Genomic DNA, 11456 nt, shown 5'->3' with positions numbered 1-11456 from the left:
AATATGATGATGCAATAGGAGGTGACATGAAACTGGAACCTCTGGAAGGAGGTGGGTGTCCATCAGAGATCTGAAGGGGATGAGAGAGCCAGGTTTAGAAGGACGCTGGGCAAACAGTGCTCCAGGCAGCGGGAACAACAGGTAGACGGTCCTGAGGCAGGATTGCCCCTGGAACCAAAGGGAGCATCTCACTGGAGGAGAAAGATGAGATGGGGAGGTAACTGGTGGGAAGTGGGTGGCTAGGGGGCCTGGGCTGTGCGATGGAGTCTGGGCTTTACTCTGAGTGGGATGGGACTTAGAAGGGTTTAATCCCTTTCTCTCACCAGCTCTGGCGACCACCCCTGCGCAACAGTCCCCATTCAGCCGTCCTTAATTCTGGAGTGGAATGTTGATTCTTAACAATAAAGACCTTTCCTTATTTTTGCTTTAAAATACAAATCCCAGGGCGCCTGGGTGGCTCAGGTGGTTCAGGGTCTGCCTTTGGCTCAGGCCATAATCCCAGGGCTCCTGGATCGGTCCCGTGTGGAGCTCCATGCTCAGTGGGGAGTCTGCTTCTCCCTCTCCCTCTGCCCCTTCCCCTGCTTGTGCTCTCTCTCTCAAATAAATACATTAAAAAAATAATAAAATTTTTAAAATCCCTCTGTTCAGCAACTGAGATGCATTGTTGTAGGCCTTTTCCCCTTTGGGGGGGCACCAAAACAGGTATTTCTGAGTGCCACCCACGTACAAACCCCAAAACAAGCGTTTGGGAAGTGAGGAAGCTGAGCAGCCTTACACGTCCTCACCTCCACCGGGATGCGGGCGGGCTCCTGGGCCAGCCGTGTTTAGGGCGCCACCCACTGCCGGTCTCCCTGGAGGGGGAGATTGGGGGTGAATGTATTTTTGTTTATTTTTTATGTTTTTCTCAATTTTCCAATTCTCCGCAGTGGGTTCTTAATACTTTTATAGTCTCGAGTGGAGGAGAGGGACAAAAATATTGCCCTTAATAAAAATAGGTTTCCCAAACGCTTGCGGAAAAGTGAGGGACGTCCCGCACTTCCAGGGGGCGAGGGGAGGAGGCGGGCTCGAGGCGCTAAGTTATTCTGGTCTCCAGGCGCCTCCGCAGCTGGCGAGCTTTTTATAAACAGGACGAACACGCCCCCCCCCCCCCGCCCTCCCCGCCCCGCGCCTGGGGAGGAAGCAAGGAGATCAGGATTCTCTGGGGGCCACGCTCCTCCTGCGGGGCCTGGGGACCGGAGTTGAGGGGGAGGGATCCAAAAAGGGGGTAAGGATCTCATTCTCCCGCCCCCCTCCGCCATTCTGACATTTCCCCCCTCAAGATTTGGGGAAATAAACGACTGAGCCCCTCAGCCCCCAAAGTCTCCACTCTCTGAGTCTTGTTTACCCAGGATGGGGGGAATGGGTTCCCTGTCATTTAAGTCAGGAACCAGGATCGGCTAAGCATCTCCCGGCCCCATCTTTATTTTGGGGTCTTTGAACCTCGCTAAGAGCCTCCCTGTTTCCTGCAGGTTTGCGGGGATTTAGGAGGTGAGCCGTTTCTCTGCCCTACTTCAGCATTATCTTCGAATTTTTCTCCGGAAAGTGGGGCTCAGGGAGAGGTGGGGTTCTTGTGTCGGTTAACCCTTTCCTTCTTTTCTAGAAATTAGTTCCCTTGATCCCAATTTTTTCTTCTTTTTTTTTTCGTTTCAGAAACAGGATCGGGCATCTACCAACCCGGTCCCCTTTGGAGATCTTAAACCTCAGAAATTGCAAGGGGTCTCTCTTGACCCCTACTGTCGCTTTTTCTTCATTTATCCTTATTTTGAACCCGTAATTTGGGGGCAGGGAACGTCTCTCTGATGCCTGCTCCTCTTTTCTGAGATTGGGAGTTGGGAGCGCTTTTAACCAGAGGTCTTTGCACCCAAAACAGGGCGGGGACCGCGGAAGTCCCACACCAAAGGTGGGAGGGGGCGGGGAAAGGGAACGCCCCCTGAAGACCCAGGCTCAGTGAAGGCCTCAACCCTTCATTCCCGCAACCACTTGGGAGCCATCATTGGACAAGAACAGAAAGGTGGTGATCTCTGATTGGCTAGTCAGTCCGTCGCTCGGGCGTTTAAGCCAGTGAGAGGTTGGCACTCAGTTCCGCCTCCCTGACACAGGAAGGAGGCGGAGCAAGTAGGCACCTCCCCCGCGCGCTACTGGATAAGTACACTGGCTCCCGCCCCATTCGTACGTCAATCTGCGCAGGAGCCCCGCCCTTCCTGGCTCTAAGTGCGTCAGCGGGCTTCTTCTCCAGGCGCGGCTCCTCCCCAGGATGGCGTCACGGCTGTATCTGCATGTGAGGCCCCGCCTCACTCTTTGCAGGACGTCACCGCGGACTGCAGGGGCCTGAGCCGCTGCTGCCGCCGCCGCTGCCCCTGTCGCGCAGCCCCACATCAACGCAGGGGGCCCCGGCACCTCCGCCGCCAAAGAGTCGCTGCCGCTAGGGTCACGACCGCATTGGTGCGGGGCAAGGTGAGTTCCGGGGCGGCCTGGGTCGCCGCCTCTCCGAACACCTACATAACCTTCATTTGACTGATGGGCTTGCCCGAGTAGGGGACGAGGTTGGCTAGGGTTAAATGGGGGAAGGATGCGGCGGTCACAGCCCCAGTAGGGGTAGGGCCCTGGCTCCCCCTAACTGCCCGCTCCTCACCCCCACCCCCCGACCCCTGGCCTCTGCGGCGGAGGGGGAGGGGAGGCTAGTGCCTTGCGGGAAGCTGTGCGCGCGGGAGGCTCTGTGCGTGCGCGTGCGTATGGTGTGAACACGCGTGTGCGCGCCCGCCTGTGCCAGCGGGTCTGTGTGCATACCCTTTTGCTTATGTACCGGGGTATGCTCGTGTGACCCTTGGGTGTCCCGACCCCGGGGAGTGCGTGCCGCACGCGGGTGGAAGGAGACGCATGGACTGTGCGTGTGCGTGCACGGGAATGCGTGTCCGCGTGGGTGACGTGTACACGCCTGCATGGGTGGGGGAGGCTTTGAGCACGGGTGGGTTTGTACATTTGCATATGTGTGTGGGTGTGCGGACAAGTGTTTGTGTCTCTTTCCTGTGCACCGAGTGTATTCGACTCTGATGAGCACAGGCGTGTACGGGTGTGTTCCCTACTGCGTGCACGTGAGCGTGTGCACGCCCCGCCCCTATCACATGACCAGCTGTCTCGGCCCGATCTTTCCCTGCTTGCGAGCTGCGACGCACATCCCCGCGGGAATGTACACGCGTGTGCACTTGCGCCCGCGCGGCTCCGTTCTGAGCAACATGAATGATTGATGGGGGGCGGGGCCGGCCGCAGTCACCCCTACCTGCTCAGCCTTAGAGTGTAGGATTACAACCGCATCTGGGGGGAAAGGCGTGCTGGAGGGGGCTACAGGGGTGTCCCCATCCCCATCTCTCTGAGCTCCTCCTTTGACACTTCCGGTCTTTCAAGGTCATGGCCCACCCTTTGCCGTGAACCCCACCATTGATACTGGGGCTCCTGACCAGATGAGGGTAATCTCTATAAACACTAGTCCTTCTCAAGAGCTCTGGAGTTATCTGCACCCTGTGCCTGGGGCTTGGGCAGTTGGGGTCTGGAAGGGGACTTCTCAGGCTTACCTACACCTTGCACACCCAGATGGCATCCGCCACAGACTCACGCTATGGGCAGAAGGAGTCCTCGGACCAGAACTTTGACTACATGTTCAAGATCCTCATCATTGGCAACAGCAGCGTGGGCAAGACATCCTTCCTATTCCGCTATGCAGACGACTCCTTCACGCCTGCTTTCGTCAGCACTGTGGGCATCGACTTCAAGGTCAAGACCATCTACCGCAACGACAAGAGGATCAAGCTGCAGATCTGGGTGGGTCCAGCTGGAGAGCTCCTGTCTCTTACCAGTTCACCTTCCCAGAAAAGCAGCCCCTGCTTTGCCTCTTTCCTGTCTCCATTCATTCATTCACACACTGGGCATTTATTGGGTGCCTACTGTGTATCAGGGGCTAGAGGCCCAGAAGACAGTGCCCTGTTCTCCCATGGGTGCCTCATCACTGCTCTCCAGGAGTGAGGAAGGAACAAAGGCTGGGTCCTCTCTTCTGCCTGCTGTCATGGAGAGCATCACTTAGCTCGGTACCTGTGTCCCCCTTTATGTTCTTTCTTGTGAGTCTGCGTGAGGTTTCATCAGGATCTTGGCCCTAACCTCATCCTCTGGGACAGGAGCAAGCACCTTCCATAGGGTCTACTGGCCACCTCCCTTAACCCCATAGAGGCCTGAAGGAACCTGTTAAATCCCAAGCTGGAACTGACCCTTCCTGTGCTCACTGTGTTCCCATGGCTCCAACTTCACCCGTCCCCTGGCCTGGGAGACCTTGCCTGGTCTGCCTCCTCCTACCTCCACCAACTCCCTGTTTCTCAGATGCACCCGGCACAGACCCACTTCAGCGCCTTGGCCCCTGCCTTGGGCCGGATTGTCTTTCCCCAGATCTCCCCCATGGTTCCCTCCTCACTCCATTCAGCTTCTAAAACCATACCCTCCCCCACTGCCCGGCCTTCTCTGTCCAACTTTATTTTTCTCCTCTGTCTACATCACCCTCCAACACGGGATACATTTTCTTCCTTTTTACATGTTTATTGTCTGTTTCCTATACTGGATAGTTGTTTCCACGAGGCAGTGATTCTTGTCCGTTTTGTTAACAGCCATGTCCCCGGTGCCCAGCACGGGGTGTGGCACACAGGTCAACGCGCAGGTATGTTGAATGAGTGACGGAATGATTCTGTAGGTACCTGCCTCCAGAGGGTGGTTGAGCCCCATGTTCTCCGTGTAGGTGACCAGCCGGCTTTCCTGACCCACTGTGCCTTTGGGCTGGCCCCTGCTCCTCTCAGGTTCTCACCGGGGCTGGACTGGACAATTTCAGAGTTGGAGCTCACGTGTGGGGCCTCTCTGACCCCCGTCTTTTCTTCCTCCCAGGACACAGCAGGACAAGAGCGGTACAGGACCATCACCACTGCCTACTACCGGGGAGCCATGGGTTTTATCCTCATGTATGACATTACCAATGAAGAGTCCTTCAACGCCGTGCAGGACTGGTGAGCACAGCCTCGCGCCCTCCCAGACGGTCTTCAGAGCTGGATTCTGACCTGCTCTGTAGTAACAACAACGTGGCGGCACTGGTTCCCACTAAGGGGAATAAAGGAGCTTGCTGTCAATTTATAGGTTAAGAAAAAATTTATAGGTTAAAAAAAAAATCAGGGAAGGGGCAGAAAATATAAGGTCAGTTTGTATTGGATGAAAGGACAGAAACGTTTACATTTCTGCCGAAAGTAATGATACATTTTAGGGAAATTTCTGAATTAGCAGAGGGAGAAGGTCTTGTGTCTGGGGGATGGGGATGTGGGAAGGGTGGGCAAGCCTGCGTGAAAGGGATTTTTGAAGATCAGGGAGCCGTGGGACCGTGTTCCTGGCAGGACAGAGGCCGGGAGGAAGGACCAAGCCTGCCAAGTTCAAGCAATAATCGGGAGGTGGGGGGCTAGAGGGCGGCAAGGGAGGGGGAGACAGAGATCAGTGAAGCTTGAATCTTCCCAGGCCTAACCCACTCACCGCTGCTTCCCCCAGGTCGACCCAGATCAAGACATACTCATGGGACAACGCCCAGGTGCTGCTAGTGGGGAACAAGTGCGACATGGAGGATGAACGGGTGGTGTCATCGGAGCGTGGCCGGCAGTTGGCTGACCACCTCGGTGAGTGCCTAGCAGGGCTGCACACCAACAGGCTGTGAAAGGAACACTGAGGCCCTGTACGGGGAGGGGACACCCCTAAGACCTCCCAGCAAAGCCAGGACAGGGCCTGGATTTGAATCCAGATAATTCACACTTTCTGCAAATGGCCTGGAGCCAGGAGCTGGATCTTGAAGGATGCATAGGAGTTCGCTGTGCAGTTAAGTTACTGACTCACTCTGACACCCTCACTGCCAGCCTTGTGTTGGTTTGCTAGGCCCAAGAGGCCTCATTCCTCCGGGGCTGGGGGAATGCACTGATGGGGGCGGCGAGCCGCTCTGCCTGGTGTAGATAAGACCTGGAGGAAGGTGCTGGATCTAGAGCTCAGGCAAAGGGTGGCCTCTCACGCAGAGGAAACTGAAGGTAAAGACCAGAGGTGGGGAAGATCCTGGGTGTCCTGGCAGGTAATTTTCTATGGCTGGAACACAAGGGACACTTCGGGGAAAACCTGGCTGATCACGCAGGGCCTGAACAATATGGTGAAGATCTGGGACTCCTGTGAGTGCGACTGGGAGCCACAGGGTGTGTAGGCAAGGGAGGGCCCAGGCAAATGGGAGTGTCAGATGCTGCCAGGGGCCTGTGCAGACCTTACAGCTGGTGGCAGGAGCAGGGAAATAGGTCTTGCCGGGCCGGGGGGGGGGGGGGGTGGCCTGGAGACGAGATGGGGACAGTTTTAGAGCAAAGGAAAGAGTATGAGAAACAGGGCTGAGCGGCCTCCCTGCAGGACTTGTTGGCAGGTCTAACGAGTGGTCGGCACCGGGAATCTGCAGATGTTCCCTGCCCTCTGAGAAGCGTCTCTGGGATGGGCTGGGGGTGGGGCCGGGGTCCTCACCCCTCTCCTCCCCACCTACAGGCTTTGAGTTCTTTGAGGCAAGCGCCAAGGACAACATTAACGTCAAGCAGACCTTTGAGCGCCTGGTGGATGTCATCTGTGAGAAGATGTCCGAGTCCCTGGACACCGCCGACCCCGCAGTCACGGGCGCCAAGCAGGGCCCACAGCTCACGGACCAGCAGGCGCCCCCACACCAGGACTGCGCCTGCTGAGAGCTGCCCTTGCCCCCTCCCAGCCCCACCCTTGCCCACCCCCTGGGCCCGATCCAGCCCCGTACCGGCCCAGGGCGTGAGACCCCCCCCCCACCCCCAACTTAGTCCCTCACCCTTATTTATTATCGTAGTTATTTATTTATTTATTGGAGAGGTCCCCCAGGGGCTCAGGCTCCCTGCCCACCCCCTTCCCCGTCCCGCCCTGTACATACAGCCCTGTCCCCACTCTGCCGTGGCGTGTCGTGGCCCTGTGAACTCACTGCTCCCCCTCCTCTCAAGACCCCACCTTTTTTAAAAATTCACCCCTATCAACAGTTACCAGTTTTGCAGAGGGGGCCCGATGACCCCCCCCCCCAGGGCAGGCTGATTGGGTGAGGGGAGGTAGTCAGGTCAGCAAGCCTGTCGGCTGTGACTTGGTGGGCCAAGGCCACTGTGGGGGGGATCTCAGCATGGACCACGGGGCGGACCAGAGCCAGGTAATGGCCTGCCTGGCTCCTCACCCCCTACGTTTTACCCTTATTTGGAGGTGAGGGCTGCTGTGGGTACTCGCCACCCTGGGACTCCCCCCCAACACCAGACCTGTTCTGACGTCATGAGTGTCAAACGTGCCCCCCAGATCCCCAGGAGATGTCGTGACAACACTACACACACCCAATAAAGCGAATGGATGACACTGTGTCCCTACGAGTGCCAGCCTGCCACGGTGGCCTTGGTCACCCACAGGAATTGCAATGATGAGAGAATTTAATAGAATTTCTACAGTCTGTGATCTGAGTATGAGACTGGAGGCCACTGGGCCTTGCCTTAGGCTCTGGATTCTGGGGGCTAACTCCAGGCTGTGTCCCCACCTTATGCCCAGCGCCCAGCTCGTAACAGTGTTGAGGGGCTGGGGCTTGGGACTGGCTGGCTTGGGCCAGGTGCTGCGGATGGGAACACCTCTGTCACTGGTTCACGGAGGGCCTGTGGTGAGAGGGGCTCCTGGATGACCATCTTCACGGTTGTGTTCCAGATGGGGAAACTGAGGTCTTATACTGGGCTTGGAAGGGGCAGCCCAGCCAGATGCCCAGGGGTTGGGGAGGGGCCAGGACCAGGCCTGTTGTGCTCAGAGTCAGTCTCGCCCTGTCTGGCACCCAGCTGGGAGGGCGGGGGCAGCTCAGTCCGCACAGTGCCCAGGGCCACACAGCCAGGGGTGGATGGCCCCGGATCTGTCTGTGCAAAAAGGGTCTGGTCACACACCCGTTCCACCCCTGTGGACTCCTCTTCACCCAAGCAAGTCCTCACCCACCTGTCTTCTGGCTGGGCTCAGTCTTGTGGGACAGATGCAGCAGGGACCTGGCCAAGTCATCAAATAGCAGAGAGGCTGGGTGTTCACCCTGCTGGGGATCAGCTCCCCGCCCACCTGCTGTGCTTGGCAGATTATCACAGGCCCAGGAGGACCTCACCCTAGAGCGCAGCTGAACTGCCTCTTGGAGTTTACACATGTGGCCCCTGAGGAGCCCCCTGGGTGTCCGGTCCACCCACCGAGCTCACCCGGTACTTCAGGTAGGAGAGGTACGTGTCCCAGCCCAGCGTCAGGCCATTGATGTAGGTGACTCGGAACTGCGGGGGCACGAAGAGGAAGTTCACCAGCTGGGCTGCTGGCCAAACGCACCAGTCGGCCTGCGGGGAGGGGCGGAGTGTGGTGAGGGACTGGGGCCTTGCCAGGGGCTTGGGGGGGGGAAGGTGGAGGGGGGGGAGCAGGGGAGCTGCGAAGGGCGGGGCAAGGGAGAGAACGGGTGGGTGGGGCCCACCTTGTAGAATTCCCAGAACTTGTCCCGCAGCTCCTGGCAGCTCTCATCCAGGGTTTGGCCCTCCAGGCAGCCCAGGCCTGGGAAGGAGACCAAGAAATTCAGAGTGTCAGAGGCTGGGGAGTACCGGTGATGGAGCAGATGGGGCAGGAAACCCTGAGGGACAGTGGTATCCCAGGCAGACAGACCAAGAAGTTTAAAAGCCTTGTGGTGGGAAGGGCCACACACAGCAGAGTGGCTGGTGAGGAGGAACAAGGCAGAACAAGTTGGTTCCAGTGAGGGAGAGGTCAGAAATAAACACACACCCCCTTAGGGGCACCTGGATGGTTTAGTAGTTTAAGCGACTGGCCCTTGGTTTTTGGCTCAGGTCATGATCTCAGGGTTCTGGGACTGAGCCCAAGTTGGACTCCACACTGGGCATGGAGCCTGCTTAGGATTCTCTCTCTCCCTCTCCCTTTTGCCCCTCCCACTTCCCTTACTCTAAAAACAAACAAACAGACAAACAGACACACAGGCACCCCAAGGTAGATGCACCCTTCCTGAGGCTGAGGCTGTTTTATTTCCTTTCTTTCACAAAGGAGGAAACTGAGCTTAGGGGGGAGGGGCTGACACTCTTCTCGGAGCCAAGGGCTAGATGATCGTAGCCCATCAACCCTAGCCTCAGCAACTCTTCTTTCAGCCTCATGGCCCCTGCATGGGCCATTCTTCATGCCTGCAGGCTCCTTCTTCAAGTCTCAGCTGAGTGGCCTCTCCTCTGGGCAGTCCTCCCAACCACTGCCCAGGGCAGCCCCACCCAACACCGCTTCATCCCTCCTACACAAAGCACCACTGTCCGACTCTGCCATTCATACCTGCCCCCAGTGGGTCTCTGTCCTGGCGCTACTGTGACCCAGCACCCAGTCCAGAGCCTCACACAGAAGAGGCCCATCAGAAATGCCAACTCAGCACCCCTCTTAACACAAAGCTGGCTCTGCCCCTCCGGACATGGGGGGGGCAGAGCCCAAGCTCACAAGGCTCCTTACCCAAGAAGTACCAGACGCCTAGCATGGGAGAGGCCACCAGCTGGTCGATGAGGACCTTCCTGAGGACGTTTGGGAGGCCAGGGAGGCCAGACGCTGGGAGCAGGTGGTCCAGCCAGAGGTACCAGTAGTGCAGGAAGGGACCCATACTGCAGCCCACTGCAAACATGCTCGCTGAGAGCAGTTCAAAAGTCAGGCCAGGCCAGCAAGACCCCAATCCATGCCGTCCCTAGGTACCCTCCCTCCCTGATAAACCTGAAGCCCTCCCCGAGCCCACCTATAAGTTCTTCCATTACAAGCCCCACTGCCAGGCACCGTTTCAGTGGCTCCTCTCCCGTTTTCTCTCCTCATCCCCTTCACCACCCTGTGAGCGGGTTCTACCACTGCTCTGCTTTCCGGAGGCGGAAACAGGCACAACAGGTTGGGAAGTGTGGGGCCAAGGTACAATCCCAGGCTGGCTGGGTCCAGACGCTGAGCCCTTGACTCTCCTCGGTGCAGTTTTTAGTGCTCAGTGCTTGGTCTCAGTGTTGGAGTAAAGAAGCGGACGAGGGGGTGGGCGGAAACTGGGGCCGGGAGGGGACAGGGACCAGGAAGTAGGAGATGGAGACCTGAGGTGGGAAGCGGACTGAGACCTCGGGGTGAGGAGGAGGGATGGAGACCCGAGCGTGGGCTATGAGGATCTTGGATGCACACCATGGTCAAGGGTCCCTCCGGGAATTGAGGTCACAGGTCAGGGGTCTCCGATTCTGAGACTGGGCTCAAAGGTCCCCCGGGGTCAAGGGCCAGTGGCGCCAGACTTGCTCACCTGAACGCCGGGGGTTGAACTTCTGGCCAGGCCGGGCGCGGACCTCCCAGGATTGGCGCACACCGTCCCCGACCGCCATGAGAACACCACAGCCCAGCGTGTTGGTGACGAGCAGCGCACGGCCTTGGAACAGGGGCTGCCCCACCGCCCGCAGGGCGCGCAGCCAGCGCCAGCCGCCAGAAGCCATAGCCGCAGGACTCCGCACCGGGGATGCCCTCCCAGCGCTGGCCAATCGCACTCTGTCTTCGCGGTCTGCACGCCCGCTCCAGCCCCCGCCAGCCGATCGCTGACCGCTCGGCGCTCCACTTTGCCGGGCTCGAGACGCAGTAGCCAATAAAAGGCCGGCATCCCATCCCCGGGCCAATCGCTGAACGAGGCCAAACGCTGCCTTCCCTATTAACGGGCCAATCGCAAACAAGCGTCTCACCACGGCGCACGGATCAATGGCCGCCTCGCCACCTTGTTTCCCCGCCCCTTTCTGCGCCGGCCTATGGACAAGCGCCGCCGGCCTCTAACCAACCAGCCCGATACAGCACTGACCAATCGCAGGCTAGCCTTAAGCCAGCGACCGCCTCTTGTCCCGCCTCCCCTTGTGGAGGTGGCCAATCTTGCTCCCTCCAGACTAGTTGCCCTCCAGATTCTCCAATTCTTCCGGAATTCTAAAAAAAGGATCTGAGCTGTGGCCTTGGCGGCTCACCCCCGGCGGAAGTCTAATCTCTCAAAGACTCACGGAAGTCGGGGTTACGGTCTGGCTGCGCCCGCGGCCTCGTAGGATCGGGCCCAGCCGTTGACCTTTAGCTGGGTATTTGACCTCGGTTCCAAAAAAGTAATAGTTAAAACGCTAGGCGCTGATCTGGGCACGTGGCGTGCATTAACTTACCCCACAGGCACCTCTGCAAACAGCTATATCTCTACTTTACCTCCTCTGTTCCTGTAGCGGAAAATAGGAGTTTCCATGGAAACCTGTGCGTTATTTACAGGGAACTAGGGTGTCGCAAACTGTGGCCAGAGGTCCAAATCCCTTTGCTGTTCTTGTGAG

At 58.1% G+C, this 11456-nt stretch overlaps 2 protein-coding genes across 3 annotated transcripts; one reads left to right on the top strand and one right to left on the bottom strand.

Moving 5' to 3' along the window:
• Nucleotides 1–2333: 2333 nt before the first annotated feature.
• On the top strand, nucleotides 2334–7484 carry RAB3A (RAB3A, member RAS oncogene family). Its single transcript, XM_045991875.1, has 5 exons — nucleotides 2334–2493; nucleotides 3628–3855; nucleotides 4957–5075; nucleotides 5602–5726; nucleotides 6616–7484. The coding sequence occupies exons 2-5, from the start codon at nucleotides 3628–3630 to the stop codon at nucleotides 6804–6806; spliced, it is 663 nt and encodes a 220-aa protein (XP_045847831.1). The 5' UTR covers nucleotides 2334–2493; the 3' UTR covers nucleotides 6807–7484.
• Nucleotides 5057–10767, bottom strand: MPV17L2 (MPV17 mitochondrial inner membrane protein like 2). 2 transcript variants are annotated; one of them, XM_045991873.1, is made up of 5 exons: nucleotides 10418–10767; nucleotides 9616–9786; nucleotides 8597–8673; nucleotides 8337–8465; nucleotides 5057–5188 (listed from the first exon to the last, which is right to left on the bottom strand). In XM_045991873.1, exons 1-5 carry the CDS (start codon nucleotides 10602–10604, stop codon nucleotides 5057–5059), a joined length of 696 nt encoding a protein of 231 aa, XP_045847829.1. In that variant the 5' UTR covers nucleotides 10605–10767. The 2 variants fall into 2 exon arrangements, with proteins under 2 accessions (XP_045847829.1, XP_045847830.1); XM_045991874.1 differs by lacking the exon at nucleotides 5057–5188 and adding an exon at nucleotides 7533–8138 and having other exon boundaries at nucleotides 10418–10758.
• Between the last annotated feature and the right edge of the window lie 689 nt (nucleotides 10768–11456).

This window comes from Meles meles, chromosome 20 (genome assembly GCF_922984935.1).
Source record: "Meles meles chromosome 20, mMelMel3.1 paternal haplotype, whole genome shotgun sequence".
NCBI lineage: Eukaryota > Metazoa > Chordata > Mammalia > Carnivora > Mustelidae > Meles > Meles meles.
This window is presented reverse-complemented; position numbering and strand designations above follow the sequence as displayed.

Bases quoted from the DNA above. Each gene is read 5' to 3' on its own strand.
- RAB3A (XM_045991875.1), top strand. From the start codon at position 3,628: ATGGCATCCGCCACAGACTCACGCTATGGGCAGAAGGAGTCCTCGGAC. The intron at 3,856-4,956 runs GTGGGTCCAGCT...TCTTCCTCCCAG, and splicing joins GGATCAAGCTGCAGATCTGG to GACACAGCAGGACAAGAGCG. The intron at 5,076-5,601 runs GTGAGCACAGCC...TGCTTCCCCCAG, and splicing joins TTCAACGCCGTGCAGGACTG to GTCGACCCAGATCAAGACAT.
- MPV17L2 (XM_045991873.1), bottom strand. From the start codon at position 10,604: ATGGCTTCTGGCGGCTGGCGCTGGCTGCGCGCCCTGCGGGCGGTGGGG. The intron at 9,787-10,417 runs GTGAGCAAGTCT...AACTGCTCTCAG, and splicing joins GTTCAACCCCCGGCGTTCAG to CGAGCATGTTTGCAGTGGGC. The intron at 8,674-9,615 runs GTAAGGAGCCTT...TCTCCTTCCCAG, and splicing joins AGGCGTCTGGTACTTCTTGG to GCCTGGGCTGCCTGGAGGGC.